At 45.6% G+C, this 26,403-nt stretch overlaps 1 protein-coding gene across 1 annotated transcript; it reads left to right on the top strand.

Annotated features, from left to right (window-relative positions):
• Nucleotides 1–26,403, top strand: LOC113405814 (antigen WC1.1-like; the record flags this gene model as incomplete). Its single annotated transcript, XM_029914431.1, is given in 10 exon segments — nucleotides 1–82; nucleotides 2,386–2,700; nucleotides 11,881–12,195; nucleotides 12,660–12,974; nucleotides 14,424–14,738; nucleotides 15,534–15,671; nucleotides 22,271–22,363; nucleotides 23,385–23,468; nucleotides 25,432–25,521; nucleotides 26,272–26,403. Coding segments are annotated over 10 exon segments (1,879 nt in total), but the record flags the coding sequence as incomplete, so codon positions are not given.

Below are 26,403 nucleotides of genomic sequence, written 5' to 3'. Positions count from 1 at the left end.
ATGAATGTGGAAGATTGTGATAAGAGGAAGAGAGAGATCCAGGAGCTGAAATCACAGAGAAAGGCTGATGAGGAGGAGCTGGGTAGGCAGTAGCTGACAGTAACATAGAGGGGGAGAGGAGAGAAGAATAGGTTGGAGTGCTACTCAAAGGAGAAGAAAATGTGAGAGCAGAGAAGTCCAACACACTCAGCTTGTTTCTTTGGGGATGATTCAGGGCTGGGATTGTGAGAGGAGGAGAGGCCTCTAAAACCGCAGCTGCAGAGGCAATGTCAGATGGAGGGATGCAGGTCTCTGTGAGAGACAGGAGCTGGAGTGAGTGAGTGATGAAAAGGTTGTGGATGTTTGTGATCTTTTTAGGGATGCAGTGGGCATTCTAGAGACAGCAAGAGGAGGAGGGAAGGAAGGGGGCTGGACATGAGGTTAGGAATGGTGGCATGAGAGGGGATGATGGGGATGGGTGTGGAAGGTGGAGACGATGGGAATGAAGGGGGTCCAGGATTGGAGAAGTTGTAACCGGAAACCAAGAGGAGGAAGCAGAGGATGATGTCGGATCTGGATGGGAAGGGGATAGAGATCAGGATGGAAGAGAAGCTGTTAGAGTTGGTGGGATCTGTGGAGGGGTGAAGGTAATAGAATGGGGAAATGGGGACAATGGGGGGGAGTTTAGGATTGAGGGAGGAAGAGGGCAGATCTGTGATCCACAAGAAGGTGTGATAAGAGCCATGGGCAAGTGACAGATGAACATGGTTAGTAAACAAGTGAACAGTGAAATAATAAATGGAATCCAATTAAATCAGTAGCAGTGAATCAATAAGCAATGAGATGAGATGTGAGGTGAGTTAGTTAGAATTGAGTTAGTTATTCCTAGAGATGGCCAGGAATTTTCCATTAGAATTTTTCTTTAACTGAAAATGCCGTTTCCTCAAAATCAAAACTTTCCCTGGGAAACTTTCAATTTTGCTAATTTTTTTCAGTGTTGTGTTGGGAAAATAGAAATGAAATGTTTCATTTGGGGTGAGTTCAACCCCGGTGGGAATATTTCAGACTGTAGAACTGACCCAAAATGTTACATTTCTAGTCAGTTCAACAGTAATCTTCATTTCCCTGTTGTGGCACATTGCCTCATGGGAGTTGTAGTTCAGGCTCCAGTTCTCTCCTATGGACTGGGCTCTCTGGCCAGATTAAATCTCCCCTTATACAGTATAAATCTTCCCTCTAACTGGTGGCACAGTTGCCGCATGGTAGCCACATGACTGCAGGTGCATGATGAGAGATTTAGTCTGGTCAGGGAACCTGGCCTATAAGGCAAAACATAGGCATCAGAGGGAAATGAAGTTTAATGTTGACCTGACTCAAACTAAAACACTTGGGGTCAGTTCGACAAACTGAAAGGAAACATTTCAATTTGGGAAAGTGGAAACTGGTTATTTAGATTGAAGGTGCCAAAATGAAATGTTTTGTCACTTTTTTCAGAACTTTTTGTCCCATGAAAATTTTCAATATTTCCATATTTTGTCCTGATGCAGGATGAAAACAAATGTGTAGCTATCAGAGCTTCCTGGGAGACAGAGATTTCAATTTTCACTCAGCTCTAGTTATTTCTCTGGACAATCGCGTGATCGGTGAAGATGCAGTGAACAGTCAGGTGAGAGGGACAGTAGCAGCCACTGCACAGTCGGAGCAATTGCCCTGAGAAGCTCATGTGGCTGTTAAGCAAAAGCAGGAGCTGGATTATCTTGGCAGTCACAGTTGAAGGATTTAGCTGCAGGAGTCAGGGGAAGATGGCAGCAGCTCTGCAGGGCTTTGGAACAGCAAGAGAAGGGGTGAAGTGAGGAAGGTGAGTTCAGTTACTGGGCCAGGGTAGGTAGACCAGGCTGTGAGCTCAGTCAGGTGACACAGGAGAAGGGGCAGTGAATGGGAGAGAAGGAAAGTTAGATGGTGCAGATCTGAAGAAAAAACAAAAGTGAAGTGATACCAGCCAGAGAGTTAGATTGGGCAGTGAAGGTTCATTTTCAAACCCTGTGCAGCCAGGATGTGTTGCCTTCCCCTGGGAGGGAGGAGGAAGTTGGTGGTCAGGCTCAAGCTCAGGCTTTTTGGAAGAATCATAGCTGGAGGGGTGCACACAGGGGCCCAGTGGCTAACTGGACTTCTTGATCCACATTTATTTAAAAAAAAATAGCCTCTCCCCCAAAACACACTGTGTTAAAAGAAAGTAACTTAGGTTACAAGTTGAGCACTTGAAAGCTAGGAAATGCCAGAGTTAATGTGACCTGGGCAATCCCTATATGTGTGTAGATTACGATACAGATTTTATTTATGTGATCACTTACTATTTTTCCACAGGAAAACACTGTCTCCTCTGATCTCCCTTCTCCTTGTTCTCAGGGTACGACGGGTACAGACTGACAAACGGCGGCACAGGGTGTTCGGGGAGAGTGGAGCTTCTCCATGGAGGCACCTGGGGAACCCTCTGTGACTCCCAGTGGGATTTACAGGCTGCCCACACCCTCTGCCAGCAGCTTGACTGTGGATTCGCCCTGTTGATTCCAGCAGGGCAGCTCTTTGGCACAGGAGACGGGCCTGTCTGGAACGGCACATTTGGCTGTGAGAGGAATGATTCCCGCCTGAGGGACTGTCCTGTTACTGCACTGGGCACAACTGAGTGTCCCCCTGGGAGCGAAGCCAACGTGGTGTGTTCAGGTGAGCTGCAGTGGGAAAGAAAAGAATTGGGGATTGGGGAACATCCTCAGCCAGATCTTCACAGTGTGTCAATCGGCCAAGCTCCATTGGGCTCAGTGAGGCTATGCTGATTTACACCAGGTGGGGACCTGGCCCATAAATTGCCGCCCTGTCCCTGCACCAGCCAGGTCTGCTGGAACTGATCCCTCTGTGAAATGCTTGTGGTGCCTTGAGTATGGAATCTACCAAGGAAACCAAATTCTGGTCCCTTGTCCTCCCTTCACACTAACTGATGTGGATCAAGTATCAGTTTGTGAATGTGCTGGTGTGGAATAGCCCCACAGCACCCACAGAGTAACTGCTAGCATTGAATATGAGCAACAATCCCTTCCTGTTCCCCACTCCCCTCCCAGTCGTTGCTCTTAACTCTGATCACTGCGCCACCTCGACACTCACATTTCCTCGTGTTCAGGGTGCCCGGGTGGCAAGTTAGGGAACGGCACCGAGTGCTCCGGGAGAGTGGAGATCCGACATGGAGACACACGGGGAAGCCTCTGTGCCTCCCACTGGGATTTGCAAGATGCCAATGTCCTCTGCCATCAGCTGAACTGTGGCTACGCCGAGTCGATCCGGGGAGGAGCCCATTTCGGGGAAGGGAACGGAACCGTATGGAGCGACGCTTTTCATTGTGAAGGGACTGAATCCTGCCTTTGGGATTGTTCTCGCATGGCCCTGGGCAACCCAGCCTGCTCCCTCAGACACACGGCCAGGGTTATTTGCTCAGGTAAGTTTAACATAGACTGTATATGTTAGTTACCGTTCAGTGTACTGCCCAGATTAGGATCATCATGAGTAGTCCCATTGACTACTGTACTCAAGGTAAGTAGGGGTATCGGAATGTTTCTCTTTGTTTAAGTTCCTCAGATCAGAGACTCCTCTGGGTGCAGTGAGGGGTGGCAAGGTGGATCCTAGCACTACGCTAGCGTGAACCGGAGAGAACGGCTCTGTGCGATAAACTTGGGGTTTGTGATTCACAGATTCCCTCAGTCCCAGCAGGGCTGACTCAGCCCTTCATCAGGTTGAGGTGGGTGTTGCAGAAGCAACCTATACGCAGAGATCTCATCCAAGCTGTGGGGCCATTACAATCCCATTTCACTCTGGAAAAGTAGGTGTTTGCCCTGGTGTTCCTGGCCAAAATGTCCCCCTCCCTGTCCATCCCGGGTTGTGTGCTGGTGGACTGCAGCCCTCAGCTGCAGAGTTTGCTCAGTGGCTGTGTAGGTTGATAGATCATTAATTCCCCACAACACTTCATAGAAATAGTCACTTCTTTGCCAAAGATCCCGGTTTTCAGATGGCTCCAGAGCCAGCTGGGAACTTTCACAAAGATCCTGCTCTGGTGCTTTGATGAAGATCCTCCTCTACAATGCAACACAAATACTCAGGGGTCCTTTTTCCTGCAGGCTTCTCCAAAGATTTTCCCTCATCCAATGTCAAAAACTTCCTCATAGAATATCACAGTTGGAAGGGGCTTCAGGAGGTCATCTAGTCCAACCCCTTGCTCAAAGCAGGACCAATCCCCAGGTAGATTTTTGTCCCAGATCTCTAAATGGATCCCTCAAGGATTAAACTCACAACCCTGGGTTTAGCAGACCAATGCTCAAACCACTGAGCTATCCCTCCCTTCCTCCCCAAAATATATGGAGATATACCTATTGTAACGGGTTGGATCACAGAACCCTCCTTGGGAGCTGCCACCTGATGTACCAAGACTACCCCTGCTCCTGTTTTCCCTGCCAGCTCAGGACTACAGCACCCTGTCTTGCTGAGCCAGACACTCCCGTCTGCTCCGACACAGACCTAGGGTCTGAATAACTTGCCACAAAGCTGCAAGTTTACCTGAAAACAGCTCACAGAAGTGTGCTTGTCTTTAGCACTCAGATGCCCAACTCCCAATGCAGTCTAAACCCAAATAAATCCGTTTTACCATGTATAAAGCTTATGCAGAGTAAACTCATAAATTGTTCGCCCTCTATAACACTGATAGAGAGATATGCACAGTTGTTTGCTCCCCCAGATATTAATACATACTCTGAGTTAATTAATAAGTAAAACACGATTTTATTAAATACAGAAAGTAGGATTTAAGTGGTTCCAAGTAGTAACAGACAGAACAAAGTAAGTCACCAAGCAAAATAAAATAAAATGTGCAAATCTATGTCTAATCAAACTGAATACAGATAATCTCACCCTCAGAGATGCTTCAGTAAATTTTTTTTCTCAGGCTGGACACCTTCCAGGCCTGGGCACAATTCTTCCCCTTGGTACAGCTCTTGTTCCAACTCAGGTGATAGCTAGGGGATTCTTCATGATGGCTCCTCTCTCTCCTCTCACTTTGTTCTGTTCCACCCCTTTATATATCTTTTGCATAAGGCGGGAACCCTTTGTCCCTCTGGGTTTCCACCCCCCCTCACTGGAAAAGCACCAGGTTAAAGATGGATTCCATTTCAGGTGACATGATCACACGTCACTGCAAGACTTCATTACCCACTTGCCAGCACACACATATACAGGAAGACTCACAGGTAAAAAACAGCCATCTGCAGACAATGGTCCTGGTTAATGGGAATCATCAAGATTCCAAACCACCATTAATGGCCCACACTTTGCATAATTACAATAGGCCCTCAGAGTTATATTTTATATCTCTAGTTTTAGATACAAGAATGATACATTTATACAAATAGGATGATCAAATTCAGTAGATTATAAGCTTTGTAATGATACCTTACAAGAGACCTTTTGCATGAAGCATATTCCAGTTACATTATATTCACTTATTATCATGTTTTTATAAAACCATGTAGACTGCACAATGTCACACCTATATCTCATAGAGCTGGAAGGGTCATTGAGTCGAGTCCAGCCCCCTGCCTTCACTAGCAGGACCAAGTTCCAATTTATGCCCCAGATCCCTATGTGGTCTCCTCAAGGATTGAGCTCACCACCCTGGGTTTAGCAGGCCAATGCTCAAACCACTGAGCTATCCCTCCCCACATTAGAAAGCAACACTGGCTGATAGATGGCAAGTTATCTGAGGGCTACCCATAGTGGCATAGGCCAAGATTTTTTAAGGTATTTAGGCATTTCTGCACTGATTTAGGAGCCTAACTCTCATTTTCTAAAAGGATTTAGGCACTGACCAGCCTTAATCAATAGGATCCATAGGCTTCACATCCCTGAGCATTGTAGCTGTGCCAACCTAACCCCCAGTGTAGACAACAATAGAAGAATTCTTCCATTGACCTAGCTAGCACCACTCAGAGAGGTGGATTACCTACAGCAATAGTAAAGCCTCTTCTGTCACTCCAAGAAGCATCTACAGTACGGTGATACAGCGTCATAGGTGGAATGCTGTAGCTGTGTCACTGTAGCACCTGCAGTACAGACATGACCTTACTAAAACAAACATTTAATGCACACCGAAAACATTGTAAATAGTATTTGGAATACTATGAATAACTTTAAAAAAATCTGTTAGACAGTAAATCTACTGCTTTTCCTTATACAGCCTTCCCCTCTTTTGTTTGTTACAAACATTCAAATATAAGGTTTCAACTTAACATGTTCTGTACTTCAGCACACAGATCAAAACACATTCCCCACTAATCTTCTCTCAGAGATGATTTCTCAGGCTTTGCAGTGCGGTCATAACATGTAGTGTGTGTCACCTGGATTCTTCTGAGTTTGACAAATGGCAGCACCTCAGTCGTTTCAAACACTTCAGAACTTGGTCAGCAACCAACCAGTCTGGGGATCTCGGCAGCTAGCAGCATTCCAGCCCTTGGGTTAAGAGCTCAGTGGCTCTCAGTTGCTGGTGAAACAGAAATCTGTAGCCTGTATTCAATGTGGTACAGGGATTGGAAGCAGCCCTCACAGCAGACAGATCTCTCAGTCCTTCATCTATCAGCCGCTGAGGCCACAGGGCTGCATTTGATATAAAAAAATTAGGTTGACCAAGCTACATCACTCAGGGGTGTGAAAAATCCAGTCCTCTGAGTGACATAGGTAAACCAACCTAACCCTTGGTATAGAGAGCACTAGGTTGAAAAAAGAATTCTTCCATAAACCTAGCTACTGCCTCTTGGGAAAGTGGATTAACTACCGCGATGGGAGAACCCCTGTCGTTGGCCTAGGTAGTGTCTACACTGAAGGACTACAGAGGTGTAGTTGCAGCACTGCAGCTGTGCCGCTGTAGCCTTTCAAGTGCGGACAAGCCCTAGGGTGTGACCTGCCAGGTTGGTTGCCCACAATGTAACAGAGGCCCAGAGTATCCAGCTACAATCCATGTCCCCTCCCCACTGCGTCTCTCCCTTCCTGTCGGAGAAACAAAGTCAAATGCTGCAGTGCGAAGCATGTGGGTCACATTGACCCAGAGAATCTGTGATGTAAGTGAGGGGAGAGTACACTGGGTCCGATTCTCACTAATCCCAGCTACTCAGCGTAAAGGAGCCTTAATGGGAGAATCAGACCATATGTAACTTAGTCTGCAGAAGAGAAGAGTGAGGCGGGATTTGATAGCAGCCTTCAATTACCTGAAGGGGGGTTCCAAAGAGGATGGAGCTAGGCTGTTTTCAGTGGTGGCAGATGACAGAATAAGGAGCAATGATCTCAAGTTGCGGGGGGAGGGTAAGGGGCTAGGTTGGATATTAGGAAACACTATTTCACTAGGAGGATGGTGAAGCACTGGAATGGGTTACCTAGGGAGGTGGTGGAATCTCCATCCTTAGAGGTTTTTAAGGCCCAGCTTGACAAAGCCCTGGTTGGGATGATTTAGTTGGTGTTAGTCCTGCTTTGAGCAGGGGGTTAGACTAGATGACCTCCTGAGGTCTCTTCCAGCTCTCATCTTCTATGATTCTATGCAACTTTAATAGAAAAGAGTAGTTGACTCCCTGTCTTATGTGCAACGTTAAGCCCATCCTGAGCTATGAATCACTACTGATCTGTCTATGTATATTTATTTAGGAAGTTTTAACTGGTTTACAAATCATGTTCTGGGAGTACATTGGCTCCTTTGAAATGCAAGTTGCCGTAGACACTGTATAAAAAAATCTCCAATGGCAGTAAACACATGAAAGGGTTTTGGCTTCTCCAACAAGGAACTCCAACAACTTTATGTGCTCACGGTGGACAAACTTTTAAAATGAAATATATATATATATACATATATGTTTGAGGAAAAAATGGAAACTTCTTTCCCATTGACCAGAGGTCACTCACCCCTCCAAGCATCATCTCCAGCCAAGCCAATAGCTAGAGTACATGGGAAAGGAAACTCAAGTGTTCAGAGTTGTAGACCTGGCCTGGAAAAACCCAGCTGAGTGCAGAAAAGCCTTTATTGTATTAGCTCCTTATGAGTTTGGAGCTGAGGCGGTGATCACAGGTCACCAATGTACATTGAACAGTGAAAACAGGGCAGGGTTTTCTTTAAAGGAGCCACGTGTCCTGGCAGTGCTGGATCTGGGAATTGCAGCAGGGAAGTAGGCCAATACCCAGACTCCTGTTGTAAATCACAGCGACCTCACAGCGCTGCTGCTGTCAGTGCATTGTGTGAGCACGGAGGCCTTTTGTACTGGGACCTGATCTGCCAGGTGTTCCTGAGCACCTTCCACTCACAGTAACTCCAGAGAGAAGTGAGAGCACTCTGCAGCGTACAGGAGGGGCCCAGCTCCTCACAGGATCTGGCCTCAGAGCTTGGGAAGCCTTTCCCACCCTCACCCCCTGCATTTCTGAATAGAGAGATAAATGGAGCCCTTGAGAGAGGTTGTTCCCTGTAGCACTGCACAGCAGTGAGGGTTACCTTCCACTTGCCACAGAAAACTGTGTTTCACATCACACCTGAGCATTATTTCTAATGCAGTACCAGCAGGGAGTTTTATTCAGTGCATTTCCTGTCTCTCCGAGCCCAGGTTGTTCTGAGTCGCTCAGGCTGTTGAATGGAGAGAGTCAGTGTGATGGCAGAGTCGAGATTTCCCTCCATGACGTGTGGGGCAGAGTGTTGGATGATCAGTGGGACATGAACGATGCCAGCGTGGTGTGTAGGCAGCTCCAGTGCGGAGTTGCTGAGAAAGCTTATAACTCCCCTATGTCTGAGCGAGGAACGGGCCCTGTGGGGCTGAGAAGGGTCCAGTGTGCAGGAAATGAGACTCGTCTGACTCTCTGTGACAACTCCACATCTGAGACAGCCCAGGCAGGAATTGCTGAGGACGTTGGTGTCATTTGCTCAGGTGACTTAGTGTGGAAATCTTATAAATATCCTGTCCTTGTTCAATGGGAACATGATCCACCCCAGGGCCTGCCTCCACCCCACCTTGTGCTGAGATCTCAGCAGTCCTTGAAACAATGTGGATCTGAGGTTCAAACTTTTGCCGATTTATAGTAAAAATATCATATTATATACAGAAAAAGCATAGCCACATTATAGGGTTAATAAAATGAAGCAACCTCCTCCCGTCCTGTCTCTCTCTATCGTATATTTTTATGTATTGGAGCTGATTTAAAAAAATGTGATGAAAAATCTTCACAATAAGATTAATGATTTTCACAGAATGTCTGTTTCCATTGAAAATGTTCAGATTTTTGTTGAAAAATCCAAATTTAGTTACAGAAGAGAAAAAAATATTCGTGGTCATCTAAATATTTTGTGGGGGAAAAGAATGAATTTCCCGAGCAGTTCTAGTGTATATAGTGGCTTCTTTATGTTAAAGTCTTAAAAAATGTGCTGTCTTGAATCAGAAAACAATAGTAAGAAAAGGAAGTCATATGTAACCTGTTTTGACCAAGAGTGCCATGGATAGTGGCTCTGGGCTAGATCCCAAAAGGGACTTGGGCATTGCAAGGCCTGACTCCTAGGTGTCTTGCCACCCAATGAGATCCTCAGCCCTGAGTCACGTGCCCAGCTCCCCGTACAATGCATGGGGAGAGTTAGACACCTCAGAAGCCTGCAAGCTGAACAGGGAGCCACCTTAAACTTACCAGCAGTGAAATGCCAAGGAAGGGAGTATGGCCTAGATACACAAAGTTATTTAGATGCCTAACTGCCATTGATCTAAGCCTTAGGCCTCTGACACACAGGTCAGATGTAGGCACCTATCTCTGCCTAGGACTCTCAGCCACAAACTCACTCCTGGATCTAGGCAGGTAAGCCAGGTCAGCTCTCAAATCTCCCCATTTTATCCATAAACCAGTGGTTAAAGCACTCAACTGGGATGTGGGAAATCCATGTTAAAATCCCCGATCTTCCTGATTTGGAACAGGGATGTGAACACAGGTGAGTGCTCTAGTTACTATAGGGTATGCTGGGGTGGGTCTCTCCTGCTGGAAATGTTCCACTTTGTACAAATAATTGGTCACTGAATCAGAGAAAAAGCAAGAGAGTGACTCTAGCCTGGTGGCCAGGGCACTTGCCGGGAATGGGAGAGAGTCAATTCCCTGCTTCAATAAATATGTAACTATTTATACATTATGTATTTATAAAGAGGCAGTTAGGTATGTAGGCACCTTTGTGGATCTAACCTTCTGTCACTTAGGAAATACATCAAAGTTGCTGTTATAATGTGATGATGTTAAGTCCTAATCGTATAACTGTGCAATTTTCCTTTGTTTAAAAGGGGAAAAAAGGAATCTGTGATGGGATTTTTTCATTGTTCCTGGTTGTAGATGACTATTGTACAAGATAATTCTATTATTCTTTTTGATGGTATATTATTTATTTTAAGATTCCACAGTAAAAGTAAACATAGAACCATAACACTGGTATCCCCAGTATCCTTCAAGTAACATATCCCTATATCATGCACTCTATGTTATTGCACTGAAATCATTTTTCATGCCCATTCCAACTGCAGGGTAACTAAGGCACATTAAGGGTCCATTCCTGCTCCCATTGTGTCAATGGGGGCTTCACAGTTGATTTCAGCAGGGTAGAATTGGGCCCTTAGTGCCTGGGACTTTGTTGTAGACTCATGCATCCAATTGCCTTTCTTTCCCTATATTTCTAAAATAAATTGTTACCATGTCTGCTTTTCGCTAATCCTCTGGTGTCACCCCAATTCTATAACAATTTAAAAGGCTATTTGTTTTTTGTTAAATTTATTGTCTAATAATTCCTTGAACAACTTGATGCTTATCCTTTAAGAGCAGTTTGAAAATATTCAAACTTTCCAGTAAGGGGTGATTCTGCATAACCTTAGTCTCACTAGTACCTCTTACCCATGTGACGAGTCCCATAAGATGGGCCCTACCAAATTCACGGCTATGAAAAACATGTCACGGACTGTGAAATCTGGTCTCCTCCTGTAAAATCTGGTCTTTTGGGTGTGTTTACCCAATACTATATAGCTTTCATGGGGGAGACCAGCGTTTTTCAAATTGGGGGTCCTGAACCAAAAGGGAGTTGCGGGCGGGTCACAAGGTTATTTTAGAGGGGGTGGTATCACCACCCTTATTTCTGTGCTGCCATCAGAGCTGGGCAGCCACAGAGTGGCAGCTGTTGGCCGTGTGCCCAGCTCTGAAGGCAGCACTCCACCAGCAGCAGCGCAGAAGTAAGGGTGACAATACCATACCATGTCATCCTTACTTCTATGCTGCTGTGGGCGGTGGCTCTGCCTTCAAAGTTGGGTTCCTGGTCAGCAGCCGCCGCTCTCCAACTGCCCAGATCTGAAGGCAGCGCTGCCGCCAGCAGCAGTGCAACAGTAAGGGTAGCAGTACCGCAACCCCCCACCTCCCACTCCCTACAATAACCTTGCAACCCCCCAACTCCTTTTTGGGTCAGAACCCCTGTAATTACAACACTGTGGAATTTCAGATTTAAATAGCTGAAATAATGAAATGTATGATTTTTAAAATCCTATGACCAAGGAATTGACCAAAATGGACCTGAATTTGGTAAGTTCCTACCCATAAGGGTTACTCAGATGAGTAAGGAGTTCAGAATTAGGCCCTTGGTGTTAATCAAGGCTGTTCTCTAAAAATCTTCCTCATTTCCTTACATTACAGCCTTCTTTTCTTGTCTGTGTTTCTTGCAAAGACAGATTTTTAAAAGTATTTCAGTATCTCAGCCATTGCACTATCATCATTAATGTGCCTGGAAGCTGTTCAGCTATTATTATATTGCATATTAACAACTGGGATCTATTCCTGCAGGGAGCAGGCGGATCAGACTGGTGAATGGGGCAGGTCGCTGTGCCGGGAGAGTGGAGATTTATTACAACGGCAGCTGGGGGACAGTCTGTGATGATTCCTGGGATCTGTCAGACTCCAATGTTGTTTGCAAACAACTGGGATGTGGACGTGCCATTAATGCAACTGTCTCTGCTCATTATGGGCAAGGATCCGGGCAGATCTGGCTGGATGATGTGAAGTGCTCTGGGAACGAATCCCATCTCTGGGAGTGTCCTTCCAAAGGCTGGGGCCAGCACAACTGCAGACACAAAGAGGACGCGGGAGTTCTCTGCTCAGGTCTGGTCTGGGAATGCTCATGTGAGCCTCCTTACCAGGCTATTTAATGGAGGGGGCAGAGATTTGAGGAGAGAGCTGAGAATGATTGATACTCTTCCTTGCTGTCTCTCCTACCTACCTACAGGGATCATGATTAGAAAGTCACCATTTCCCATATGTTCCCACCCAGGGGTATTGGAGATATCGCAGCATTTCTCTAGTGTTGGGAGGGCAGTCACTGCTGTATTGCAGGTATCTGTGTGTGTAACTGCTGGGAAATGTTGACTTTCAAGAGGGGATCATTCTATTACTAATGGGCCTGTGGTGTCCAGAAGAGTCTCTGATTCTTGGAGTGATTATCTCTGGCACTTGCGTCTGCAAAATAATGAACAGGATTCTTAGGGATCGCTGGGATTTCACTCTTTACACCCCAGATCTTTTCAGAATCGAAGATTTAAATCCCCTTTTTGTGCATTTCCTTCTAGAATTCACAGATCTGAGGCTGGCAAGCGACAGTGACTGTGCTGGGCGGCTGGAGGTTTTCTACAATGGGACTTGGGGCAGTGTTTGCTCCAATGGGATGTCTGGAGTCACCCCAGCGATTGTCTGCAAACAACTGAACTGTGGGGATGGAGGGCAGCTTGCAAGTGACTTTGCATATGGAGCAGGTTCTGGTCCCACGTGGCTGGACCATGTTTCATGCCGTGAGCAGCACAGCTCCCTCTGGCAGTGCCCGTGAGGCCTGTGGAAACAGCAATCCTGTGATAACCGAGCAGAAGAGACCCATATTTCTTGCAGTGGTAATTCTGAAACTGTCTGTGTGCACGCATGAACACACCCTCTACGTGTTTAACTCATTGAAAGGGTGTGATAGAAATTTTGCATGTATTTACTTTTCAGAATAGACAGTTTTACATTCTCAGCAATGACACAGACATATTTTCATCGTCCATTCTAGGAATGAGAATGAGGCCCATGGAAAACAAACAGGGGAATTAGTTATTTATACAAGCTGTGTGGTACACAGTGCAATCACCTAGTGAGAGCTCACAAATGCCTCCCATTAGCTAGCGTCATTTGGGAATCTCTGTGGTTATCCTTTTGGGCTAAACAATCAGAGATGGGCCCAATGTCAGTGACCAGGACATAGGCAGTTGTGGTGAGTGGTTGGAGCAGGAGTCAGGTACAGTGGGTAGAGCAGGAGCTGGTAGTCAGAACTCAGAGCCAGGGATCAGAGCCAAAGTCAGAAGTCAGGAATCAGAGGCAAGAGCCAGGATCGGGTTACCTGGAGCAAGGCAAGGCCGGGGTAAGTCTGGGGTCAAAGCAAGAGCAAGGTTGGGAACCAGGCAGGAGCACGAGGTATTGCAGCTGTGGGAAATGCTTTGAGCAGTCGCTGAATGGCTGCTAGACTCAAGAGCTGCACTGCAGACCCTTCCCACCAATCAGGCAGCCTACTACAGGCCAGCTGCCTGGAGACTGCTCTGCTGCAGGTGCTGATTCCTGAAACCCTGCCTGTGAAATCTAGGTCAAGATCAGAATTCCCCAAAAGTGTCTGTGTCTGTGTGATGGGGGTGCTCTATTCACCGCAGTATGGCCCCTCCTCCTGGTTGTTCTGGGGACTAGCTCACCAGGTCAACGCTTCTCCCCATGGTTGCAAACCATCCCTCCATCTCTGTCTCTCTATCTGCAGCTGCTCTCTTGATCCAGGAGCCGCTGTGGTCTCTTTGTGACTCAGCCCTCCAGCTAGGTCACTATTGTGGTTTGCACTTCTGGGCGGGGGGAGTCTTCTCCCAAACAGGTTCAGCCAGCCTTCCTATGGTGCCACTTCCCAAGTGGCTGGTTGGGGAATCCGGGCCCCCACTCTACTCTGGGTTCTGGCTCAGGGACCCCCTCGTTAGCAGTCAAGGTTTGTTCCATCCCGTACTTTGCTGCATTTCCCTAAGCACTTGCCTAATCTTCTTGCTATCTCTTTGTTCGCTGTGTCTACCAGCGTTCCCTCTACCTCCTCCTAGGGATTTAGATTTAAGCTTATGAAACCCTACTCTCTTCTACATCCCACACGTTTCTCAGTCTGTTCATGTCATAATTTTCTATCCATAGGAATAAAAGAAAAACCACTTCAGACCCTGTTTGGTGAATGCCCGAACTCTACAAACTGCACAGGTATCTCTGCTTCTCACTGTCTCACTTTTGGTCCCTAAGGACTTTCCCAGCTGTCCCAGTAACATGTGAGGTTTCTACATTTCCAGACCAGGAGAAGTTACGTGTCGTGGGAGGAGAGGATGGATGCTCGGGGAGAGTGGAGGTTTGGTACCGTGGCTCCTGGGGAACAGTTTGCGATGACTCCTGGGACATGGCAGATGGTAATGTTGTGTGTAAACAACTGGGCTGTGGAACTGCTGTATCTGCCCCGGGCGAGGCTGTATTCGGCGAGGGGACTGGTCCCATCTGGGTGGAGAAGGTGAACTGCAGAGGGACAGAGTCATCTCTCTGGAAGTGTCCTGCCAAGCCCTGGGGTGAGAGTAACTGTGACCATAAGGAAGATGCTGCTGTAAATTGCTCAGGTGAGTGACAGGAGATGGTTCTGCTACATGCTGTAATTTTCACAGAAGGGATGGATCCAACTGCCTCTCCACCTTGGTCCCAGATCAGGCCCTCCCATCTCCTGTGTGCAGGAGCATCATGGATGCTGTGGGGTGGAATCTTTGTGGGGCCAGATTGGCTAAGGCATCAGCCCACATAGCCCCTACATCCATCATAGGTGCCAGTGTGCTGGTTTGTTACTAGTGTTCTCAGCACAGGGGACTTAAGTTGGGCCCACAATCTCTAACATACAGGCCCTATGCTGCTGTGCAGGAGTTTCTGGGAAACAGAACAGGTCACAGCTGGAGACCCCCAGGGACTCTCAGAGGGCCCCTTCTCCTGGTAACAAACACCTCACCCCGCCCACCCCCCCCCACTCCTGACTCCAACTCTCCTCCCTTTCCCTTTGCAGGTGTGACAGAGACATCAGATTCACTGACTAGAACGGGTAAAACATCTATCTCCTTCCATCCAGGGTTAAATTTACCTGGTGCTGGGTCACAGAGGAGGAGCTGCAGCCTGAGGGAAGGAGCTCCTTTCCATGGTCTATGAAATCTGAGGGTGAATGACACCCGGGTGCTGAGCAGGACTCCAGCTGACAGGGCAGAGCCCATGATTTAAACAGCAGCCTGTGAGCTCCCCCCATGGCGCACAGACTGTGTCCCAGCCCATTACCCTGCTGTCTTGGGCTGTGCAATGAGTGACTGGGGAGCTCCCTGGGACCCCCTGACTCTCACAGGATAATCTCTCTCTGTTGTATGTTCATTTCCATCCAGCTTCCCTGCGACGCCCTCTGACTGACAGTGGGAGAGTCACGGTGCCTATGGTCGTCTGCATTATCCTGGGGGCCCTGCTCTGCTTGGTCTTAATCATCCTGGGGGCACAGGTGCAAAGTGCCAGGGCACAGCGCAGAGGTGGGTCCTTCTTGGTGCCACTGAGTGAAATGCCTCCGCAATAGCAGGAGAAGCTGTAGCTGAGGAGAGGGGCATTGGCAGCGTAATGGAAGACTAAACTGTATTATGCTGTTCGGCTAAAAGGTGGTGCTGTGTGTTGCAATTTATTTAAACTAACCTCAGCCATGCCATGAAGAGCATTAAAGGGATCTTATAGAGAACACATCTGGCATGAAACTATATAGGAAGGAAGCTCTATAGCCGGTCCATGAGTGGTACAGAAGTCTGACCAGCTAATAGCAGCCCTGCCACCTACTTGTAAAAGGTGTACATGACATGGTGTCCAAAGTTCAGCAGTGCCAGAGGAGAACAAGAACAGAAGGAAAACAGCAACAGAAGTTACATGCAGAAGGAACAGCAACAGAAGTTGCAGACAAGAAAAAAAAAAAAAGAACAGAGGTTGCAGGATCTCATCAATATCCCTCTCTCCATTGCCCCAGAGAACTTCAGCTTAGATAAACAGACTAGAATCAACATTTTGCAAGATTTCAAATTGCTACAAAATTATGTAAGGAAACTGAAGATATACAAGTATGCTCTTTAATTTATGCTATGAGGAAGCAGGCAGAGCATAACTTTAAATCCTATGATTTTAATCAAGACTGACATGAAGACAACCACGAAAGGGTTCTGGATGAGTTTAATGCATACTTTATACCTCAGAGAAATATGGTTTATGAAAGTGCATGTTTTCACCAGAGAATTCAAGGACTAGGGGAAAATGTTGAATGGTTTATTAGAGCTCTGCATGCATTGGCTGAAAACTGTGATTTTGGAACAGAAAAATATGAAAATATCAGAGACAGACTAGTAGTGGTTATTGGGTTAACAAATAAAAATCTTTCACAGCAACTACAATTAAAAACAGACTTCACCCTACACACTGAAAAGAAACGCAGTCTGAGCTGATTAGACAGCAAAACCCAAAGCAACTTGCCAAACTTGAAAAACAAGAAACTAGCTTGAAAGAAAGAAGCTGTTAATAAATGCAAGTAATTTCCATAAGACTGCTTAGGTAAGGAGACAGAACTCCCGGGCTAAGAAGGTTGAATTCCAAGCAATTACAAAAGCCTTACAGCCTAAATGCATAAGATGAGGACAAATTCATATCCCAAGAAATGAGGAATGTCCACCCAAAGGCTCAGGGTTTAATAAATGCACAAAACATGGACATTTTGCTGTTGTTTGCTGCATCAAAGTAGTCAGGGAGTTGATTCATATTAGAGACAATCAAGAGCCATTGTTTCTGAGATCTATAATATGTAGGGCCCTACCAATTTCCCGGCTGTGAAAAATGTGTCACAGACCATGAAATAAACCCTTCTCCGTGAAATCCAATCTCCCCCTTGCTGCTGAGAGCACCCCAGTCAGGGGGCTCCTAGCTGCAAGTCTTGGCTGGGCTGAGAGGGAGCTCCCTGACCAGAAATGGAGGTTCCTGCAGCTGGAGAAGACTTGTGGGGGTGGGTCCAATATCCCTGCTCCTGGAAGTGCTCCTGCCAATGAGCTCCTAGCTGTGAGTCCCTCCTGGATTGGGGAGAGACAGGACTTTTCCTTCCCTTGCATGGCAGCTCGGGGGGGGGGGGGGGGGGGGGCGAGGGAGATCAGACCCACTTCCAGGTACCTTTTGGGTTTGGTCCCCCATGGTTACAATGCCATAAAATTTCAGATGTAAAAAGCTGAAAATGAGAAATTGACAAATTTGAAAACCCTATGGCCATGAAATTGATCAAAATAGACCTTGAATATGGTAGGGCCCTAATCATGTGTGAAGATATGGAGCCTGTCTGGAGAGTGAAACTGAATATTCAGAGAAAGGCTATTGACTTTAAAATTGACTCAAGAGAAAATGTCACAGTCATCTCAGAAGGGACTTAAAATAACCTTCGGCCTGTCCCAGAGCTGAAGTCACCTGACACAGCTCTGACTAGCCTTGGAGGCATTCTGCTTGCATGGGCCAGTTTACCACAGAAACATCTTACCAAGACAAAAGCTTTGCATTCAGAGTGCATGTGATCAAAGCATCAAAGATCAACAACCTTCTCCGCCCCACCATTATGGGCCTAGTGAGAAAGGTGGAAGAGCTTCACAAAGGATTTGTTGATACTGGATTTTTGAAAGGCGATCCAGTAAAAATAAACTCAAGAGACAATGCTGAACTATACAGTGTACAAATACCATACAGAACGTGGAAGAAGCTAGCTGCAGGTTTATGCGAATTCAGAGGATATCATTCCCTGATTGTAGTGGACTATTTTTCCACGTATATAGAAATAATATACTTGAAAGACAAAACATTTCACAGTGTTATCGAAAAACTACAATCCACTTTTGTTTATTTCGGTATTCCAGAACAACTAGTGATAAACAATGGACCACAATTCACTGCAGGAGAATGTCATTCTAAACAAAATATGAGTATGATCATATTACTAACAGTCCACATTACCCATAAGCAAATAAAGAGGCTGAGAGACCTGTACAGACAGCCAAAAAATCCTGCAATAGGAAGAGCCATTCCTTGCTCTTCCGAGTTACAGATCAGCATAAATAGCAGCTACTGGATGTGGTCCAGCACAACTCCTGATGGGAAGACAACTCAGAACTACTGTTCCAACTTTAGAAAGGAATCTATCTCCAAAGTGGCCAGACGTGAAGAGAATAGCCAATTGGATTAAAAAAGGCAAAAAAAGAGCTTAGGAACACTTTTACAACAGTTGTCACTCAGTAAGAGAACTGCTGTGTCTAGAAACTGGTGACAGTTTTGTGCCATAAGAACATAAGAATGGCCATAATGGATCAACCAAAGGTCCATCTAGCCCAGTATTCTGTCTTCCAACAGTGACCAATGCCAGGTGCCCCAGAGGGAATGAACAGAACAGGCAATCACCTAGTGACCGATCCCCTGATGCCCACTCCCAACCTCTGGCAAACAGAGGCTAGGGACACCATCCCTGCCCATCTTGGTTAATAGCCATTGAAGGACCTATCCTCCGTGAATTTATCTAGTTCATTTTTTAACCCTGTTATAGACTTGGCCTTCACAACATCCTCTGGCAAAGAGTTCCACAGGTTGACTGTGAGTTGTGTGAAGAAATACTTCCCTTTGTTTTAAACCTGCTGCCTATAAATTTCATTTGGTGACCCCACGTTCTTGAGTTATAAGAAGAACTAAGTAACACTTCCTTATTTACTTTCTCCACACCAGTCATGATTTTATAGACCTCAATCATATCTCCCACTTTGTCATCTCTTTTCCAAGCTGAAAAGTCCCAGTCTTATTAATCTCTCCTCATACGGAAGCTGTTCCATAGCCCTAATCATTTTTGTTGCCCTTTTCTGTACCTTTTCCAATTCCAATATATCTTTTTTGAGATGGGGCGACCGCATCTGCACATAGTATTCAAGATGTGGGTGTACCATGGATTTATATAGAGGCAATATGATATTTTCTGTCTTATTATCTATCCCTTTCTTAATAATCCCTAACATTCTGTTAGCTTTTTTGACTGCCGCTGCACATTGAGTGGATGTTTTCAGAGAACTATCCACAATGACTCCAAGATCTTTCTAATTTAGACCCCATCATTGTATATGTAGAGTGGGGAGTATGTTTTCCAATGTGTATTACTTTGCATTTATCAACATTGAACTTCATCTGCCATTTTGTTGCCCAGGCACCCAGTTTTGTGAGATCCCTTTGTAACTCTTTGCAGTCTGCTTTGGGCTTAACTATCTTGAGTAGTTTTGTATCCTCTGCAGATTTTGCCACCTCACTGTTTACCCCTTTTTCCAAATCATTTATAATTATGTTGAATAGTACTAGTCACAGTACAGACCCCTGGAGGACACCACTATTTACCTCTCTTCATTCTGAAAACTGACCATTTATTCCTACCTTTTATTTCGTATCTTTTAACCAGTTACCGATCCATGAGAGGTCCTTCCCTCTTATGTCATTACAGCTTACTTCACTTATGAGCCTTTGGTGAGTGACCTTGTCAAAGGCTTTCTGAAAATCGAAGTACACTATATCCACTGGATCACCCATGTCTACATGCTTATTGACGCCCTCAAGGAATTCTAGTAGATTGGTGAGGCATGATTTCCTTTTAGAAAAACCATTTTGACTCTTCCCCAACAAATCATGTTCATCTATGTGTCTGATGATTCTGTTCTTTACTAACGTTTCAACCAGTTTGCCCAGTACTGAAGTTAGGCCTGTAATTGCCCGGATCACCTCTGTAGCCTTTTAAAAAAAATGGTTTCACACTAGCTATCCTTCAGTCATCTGGTACAGAAGCTGATTTAAATGATAGGTTACATATCACTGTTAGTTCACCATTTCACATTTGACTTCTTTCAGAACTCTTGGGTGAATACCACCTGGTCCTGGGGATTTATTACTTTGTAGTTTATCAGTTTGTTCCAAAACCTCCTCTAATGACACCTCAATCTGGGACAGTTCCTCAGATTTGTCACCTAAAAAGAGTGGCTCAGGTTTGGGAATCTCCCTCACATCCTCAGCCATGAAGACCAATGCAAAGAATTCATTTAGTTTCTCTGCAATGATCTTATCATCCTTGAATGCTCCTTTAGCATCTCAATCGTTCAGTGGCCCCACTGGTTGTTTAGCAGGCTTTTTGCTTCTGATGTACTTAAAAAAAATGTTGCTGTTACTTTTTGAGTCTTTGGCTAGCTGTTCTTCAAATTCTTTTTGGCCTGACTAATTATATTTTTACACTTGACTTGCAGAGTTTATGCTCCTTTCTATTTTCCTCACTAGGATTTAACTTCTACTTTCTCAAGGATGTCTTTTTGCCTCTCATTGCTTCTTTTACTTTGTTGTTTAGCCATGGTGGCATTTTTTTGGTTCTCTTACTATGTTTCTTAATTTGGGGTATACATTTAAATTGAGCCTCTATTATGGTGTCTTTAAAAAGTTTCCATGCAGCTTGCAGGGATTTCACTTTTGGTGCTGTACCTTTTAATTTCTGCTTAACTAACTTCCTCATTTTTGTGTGAAATTAAATGCTACCGTGTTGGGCTGCTGTGATGTTTTCTCCACCACAGGGATATTTAATTTAATTATATTATGGTCACTATTACCAAGCAGTCCAGCTATATTCACCTCTTGGACCAGTGCTCCAGTTAGGACGAAATAAAAAATTGCCTCTCCCCTTGTGGGTTCCAGGACTAGCTGCTCTAAGAAGCAGTCATTTCAAGTGTCAAGAAACTTTGTCTCTGCCTCCCATCCTACAGTGACATTTACCCAGTCAATATGGGGATAGCAGCTGTTGATGTGGTCCAGTACAACTCCTCATAGGAAGAAAACTCAGAACTACAGTTCCAACTTTAGAAAAGAATCTATATGAAGAGAGTAGCCAAATGGGATAAAAAGGCTAAAAGAGCTCAGGAACACTTTTAAAACAGATGTCACTCAGATAATTTTTGAGTCTAGAATCTGGTGACTGTGTTCATGCCAAATTGGGTGGAGGAAAAGAATGGACAACTCCAGCTGTCTCAAAGAAAAATAATTCAGTACCCAGATCAAATGTGATTGTGACCAGCAGTGGAGAGTTCAACAGAAACCATCAACACCTGTTATTCCTCAGAAACAACAATCAACAAACCAAACTCTACAGATGGTGGATGCATAATAAGAAGATGATTCAAGGATTCCAAACCAGCTGTAGCCAGTTATTGCAACTAATGTACAGCCGGATGACCATGTTGTTATGTGCTTGGGTCGGGTAATTAGAAAACAAGTACGATTGAGAGACAGACACTTAATAGACTGATTCATACTGAACTACAATGATAGCATGATAGTTTAAATTTTGTAAATGGTAGGAATGTAGAACTTAAAGTGGAATACTCAAAGGAATGCTTAACTGTATTATACTGTTCAGACAATAGGTGACATAAGTTGTTTCAGCTAACATCAGCTATATTTGGCAGAGTATTAAAAGATCTTATGATGTACACATGCAGTGAGTATCTCTCTGGAAGGGAAGCTCTGTAGCCAGTCCGTATCTACTACAGAAGCCTGACATGCTAGTAGTTGAAACCTAGGTGGCATAACAATAGCAGTGAAAGCTAGTTCAGGTGTGTTTACTCCTGCAGTGCTGCAATCACACCTCCAGATTGCAGTGTGGATGAATCCTTATGTAGATAGCACTTTCCATTGTTAAAGCACTGCACAAATAGTAGCTAATTATTCCCCAGATAGTCTCTAGGCAGTACATAAATATGTAAGTACTATTTTGCCCATAGGTGTAAGCACGAGGATGGAAGAGGTATGATTTTGGGTGCTACTAGGAGTTGCAGGACACATTTATCAAGGGACCATAAAGGCTGAATATCAAGATAAACTTAATGACAGTGAAATAGCCAATAGAACAAACATCAAAGGGGCATTGTCCCTGTCACCTGGGACGTTCAAATCTAGATTGGACAGAGCAGTGGGAATGTGCTGGGCCCAGGGGGAGGGGCTGGATGATCTCATAGGGTTTCCCATCCCTAGTTTCTGACCCTGTGCAAACCTTGCTCTTTGTTTTCAGGCTCCAGAAGATCCCTGGACCCTTTCTCTGAGGCCGTGTATGAGGAGATTGATTATAACCTGATGAGAAAGAAGCAGATGTTTGGTCGCTCAGGTCTGTGTGTCATTCCTAACAGGGAGCAAATCTCCAATGCACTTCCCATCCTAATACTCTGACTCAGAGCTAAATCTCTGCAGCCTTCAGCCCTGAGAGTCCTGGATGGCTGCTGGAGCTGGGTCTGTGGAGAAACCTGCCAGTTACTGGACTCAAATGAATGAGTTTCCTCCCAAGCAGACTCTTCTAGCCCCATTCTGAGGACAGTCAGCCCCATCTGTACATCCTGCAGCCTTGAAGGCTAACTAGTTATGGGTCAGCAACCTGTCTGTTTACACCATTTTGACTCAATGTCAATCAATTGGGAAGATGCTGCTCTCAGTTTAGCACATTGTCAGGCTCTCTGAGCATGGTCAGTGCGTCTCCCTGAGGCTACTTTTGAGATCCCTGTTCACTAATGGCGGGAGTAGATAAAAGGCTTTGACCCTTGGAGGGACGTGGCCTACTCTGGCAGCAAGGCAGGGGAGGGGAAGTATCTTGCTTAACAACGCGGGAGTCACGTCCATGGCTGAGGAGGTCTGGACCTTTCAAAGACCAGCAGCCTGAGCCATGATTTTCTGCTGGATCAGGCCATGAAGTAGCAACATTCAGGAGGAGGAGAAAAACATTCCTCTCTAAACCAATTCTTACAGCCTGAGTATGAATGAAAACAGGCTCCCCAGTTAATGAGAAGGATTCAAATTAAATCCACAGCAGTCGAGGATCCCATGTTAAAGGGCTCACTCAGTCCCTCCCTCACCTCATGAGGTCATTATGGCTGTTCCCAGCATCTTCCCAATCTGATTTTATCCACCCCAAATCACATTTAACACACACACACACACACACAAACACACACACACACACACACACACACGATATTTCTCTTGGAAAGTCAGTGTCAGTTGCTGTGAATTCAGCATCTTCTCTAGAAGGAGAAAAATACCAAGACCATAAATCCTGCTTCAGGACCTGGATGCATTGCCCATCAGCCAGTTTTGCTGCTGTCACTGTGATAACATCCCATTTACCATCTCTCCAGTCTCCTTATCAGATGATTCAGTGTCTAAGCTGCAGTATTACACCGGAGATAGTGAGGAGGAAAACGATCCTGCATCAGAACAAGGTAACAAGGGAGGGGGGTGAATACAAAGACAGACACCCACATCTAGGTGCGGAATTTAATTTCCACATCAAAGATGTATGTCCAAACTCTTAATGGAAATGTATGATCAAATCCTGACCCTTTCTCTGCATGGCTCACGGAGCCCTCTCCCAGGATAGAAACTGCAGAGAATAGGATACAGAAATATTCACTTGACATGTAAGAATCTGAATTTAACAGCTGGCACCTATCACTAAACAGCCCCTGATCTGTGCCCCATGATCTTAGCCCCCTGCCTCTCCAGCATGAGCATGTAGCCCAAGTCAGAATCTACCCCTTATAAAAGGAAGAGACTTACTCCTGAGGGAATTCTGCACCAAAAAGTTAAAAATTCTTCACACAATATTTTAAAATTCTGCAAAATTCTGCATATTTTGTCAAAATAACACAATATAATCACACCATTATTTGCTGACAAGTATTTTGAAATAAATTACCAAAATAATTGAAAATGGTGTGACTATATTGTTGTTGTGTTACTGTGTTATTTTGACAAATAAAATATGAACTTTGCACAATTTTAAAATTTTTAATTTTTTTGGTGCAGAATTCCCTCAAGAGTACCAGGTTCTGTGTGGCGCAATCTGGGTGCAGGCAGTTTGGCAGGGGGTCTGAGTGCGATCTGGATGCACAGAGGCTCGGTGTGGGGTTCGGAGTGTAGGGGAAATGGGACTCTGCAGGGGAGTCCCAGTGAAGATGGTTAGGGCTCAGCGGAGGGGGGTCCAGGTGCAACTGGTTGGAGCTCAGTGGGATGAGAGTCCAGGTGTTGATAGGACAAGAAGCAATGGGCTCCCAATGCAGATGATGAGGCTTGGAGAGGGTGGGGATTTGGGTGCGGAGGGGGCTCAGTGGGGGATTCTGGGTGAGGTCTGTGTGAGGGGGGCTCCTAATGCAGGGGGTGAGGCTTGGGAGGGTGTGGAATTGGTTTTGGGGGCTTGGTTGGGGGGTTCTGGGTGCAGGGGTCCCTGATGCAGGGGGGACTCTGGAGGGGGTTCTGTTTGCAGGGGGGAGGAGTCACTGTACAGGGAGCTGCTCCCCCTGTCCTCCCATCCCCCCCATCTGCCCATCCCCCCCAATCAATCCCCCCCACCAAACCTCATTTCCCCTCCCCAGAACCCCCACCAAGCTTCATCTCCTGCATCTAGACCACCCCCTACAATCCCCACCGCCCACCATGGTGCAGAGTTTTCTGCAGCCAGGGGAAGTTTCCAGGGGTTGATCTGACCCAGCTCCTGCTGCTCCATTTTGGGGATGAGGGAGGTGGAACTCCATCTCCGTCCTCCTCTTCCCCTCACCGCCCAGCTCAGACTAACATCCCTGATCTGCAATGGAATCCCTAGACACCTCCTGCAAGTGATTTACCTCTCTGACAGCTGATGGAACATACTAGCCTAGGCTCTGCTGGGGAGAAGTGAGTGAACACTGGTGCAGTTTCCCATTGCTTCCCCACAGAAACCATTTTCTGCAGAAAGTAAAGAGAATCTGCAGGGGGTGGGGGTGTTTTTCTGCACTCTTGCAGGAGCACAGAATTCCCCCAGGAGTAGAGACTTTAAAGCATGCCTTTATAGAGCTCTGTTTGATTCACAACTGTTGTGTCTGGTGTGGCAGCTTTTATCTTCCAATATGTCAAGGGTTAGTGCCTCACCAGCACAGATCTTGATCCCATTGAAGGGCATGACGAAGTTGCTAATGGATACAGTGGGACAGGGCTGGGCCCTTGTTATTTATGAGGAACTAAAGGTGGCAAAATTCCTGTTTCATACACTGTCCATGACTTTGACCCTGGCTCACCTGTGACTTCTCCTACAAACTCCATGATAAACAGCCCAAACTCCAAGGCAACAGGTCTTTAATGGGGAACTAAAAACCTACAGGGGAAATGGGTGTGTTCGGGAGATGCTGAGTGTGCTGTTTGCTGTTCCAGAAGGAGCTTTCCCTGGTGGTTCTCAGTTGGATTATAATAATGTGGAGGAACCTGCATCAAGCGACATCCCCCAGACTCCAGATGGTCAAGGTGAGCAGTGAATCCATCTCCTGAAAACATTACTCCATGGCTACTGTTGCTCCACCCCCACTTCATTTTCTAGTCTGCCCTTTGATCCTGAGCTTAGGGCTGGGAAGAATTAACCAGACTTGCCTGGTTGGAGCCAGAGAGGGGCATTCCACAATTAACAGCACCCCTCAAAAAACACAAGTATGTAGGGGCAAAATTTGAAAGTCCAAGGTTCAAAACGAGATTAAACTAACTAGAGACATAAAGGGTAACAAGACAACATTATACAAATATATTAGAAGCAAGAGGAAGACCAAGGACAGGGTAGGCCCGTTACTCAATGAGGAGGGAAAAACCAATAACAGAAAATGGAGAAATGGCTGAAGAGCTAAATGACTTTCTTGTTTCAGTTTTCACCAAAAAGTTTAGTTGCAAATGGACATCTAACATAGTAAATGCCAGTGAAAATGAGGTAGGATGAGAGGCTACAATAGGGAAAGAACAAGTTAAAAATTACTTAGACAAGTTAGATGTCTTCCAGTCACCAGGGCCTGATGAAATAGTCCCTAGCACTCTTAACTCTATGCAGTCTGGCAGGATAATATCAAACAGGTAAACTGAGGTGTATATTACATTCATAAGAAATAATATACATAAATCCCTCATTCTCCACACCTGGCATGTAGTTTATTTCTCTATTCACTGGAAGGCCCCTTTTCATTATGATTAATTACTGTCTTTATATTTCAGAGGTCCCTGTCCTGTCTGCAGGTTCCCCATGGGACGGTTATGATGATGCCAGAGAAGTTTCTAACACTGAAGATGACCCTGCTTTTGGACCGAGTGCCCAGGAAGTCCCTGGGGCCCATGGGGACAGTGACAGGAACAGAGATGATCAGACTG

This window comes from Terrapene carolina, unplaced genomic scaffold (genome assembly GCF_002925995.2).
Source record: "Terrapene carolina triunguis isolate 2854851 unplaced genomic scaffold, T_m_triunguis-2.0 Scaffold51052, whole genome shotgun sequence".
Classification (NCBI taxonomy): domain Eukaryota; kingdom Metazoa; phylum Chordata; order Testudines; family Emydidae; genus Terrapene; species Terrapene triunguis.
The sequence above is the reverse complement of the archived record's forward strand: the minus strand, read 5'-3'. Positions and strand labels throughout refer to the sequence as shown.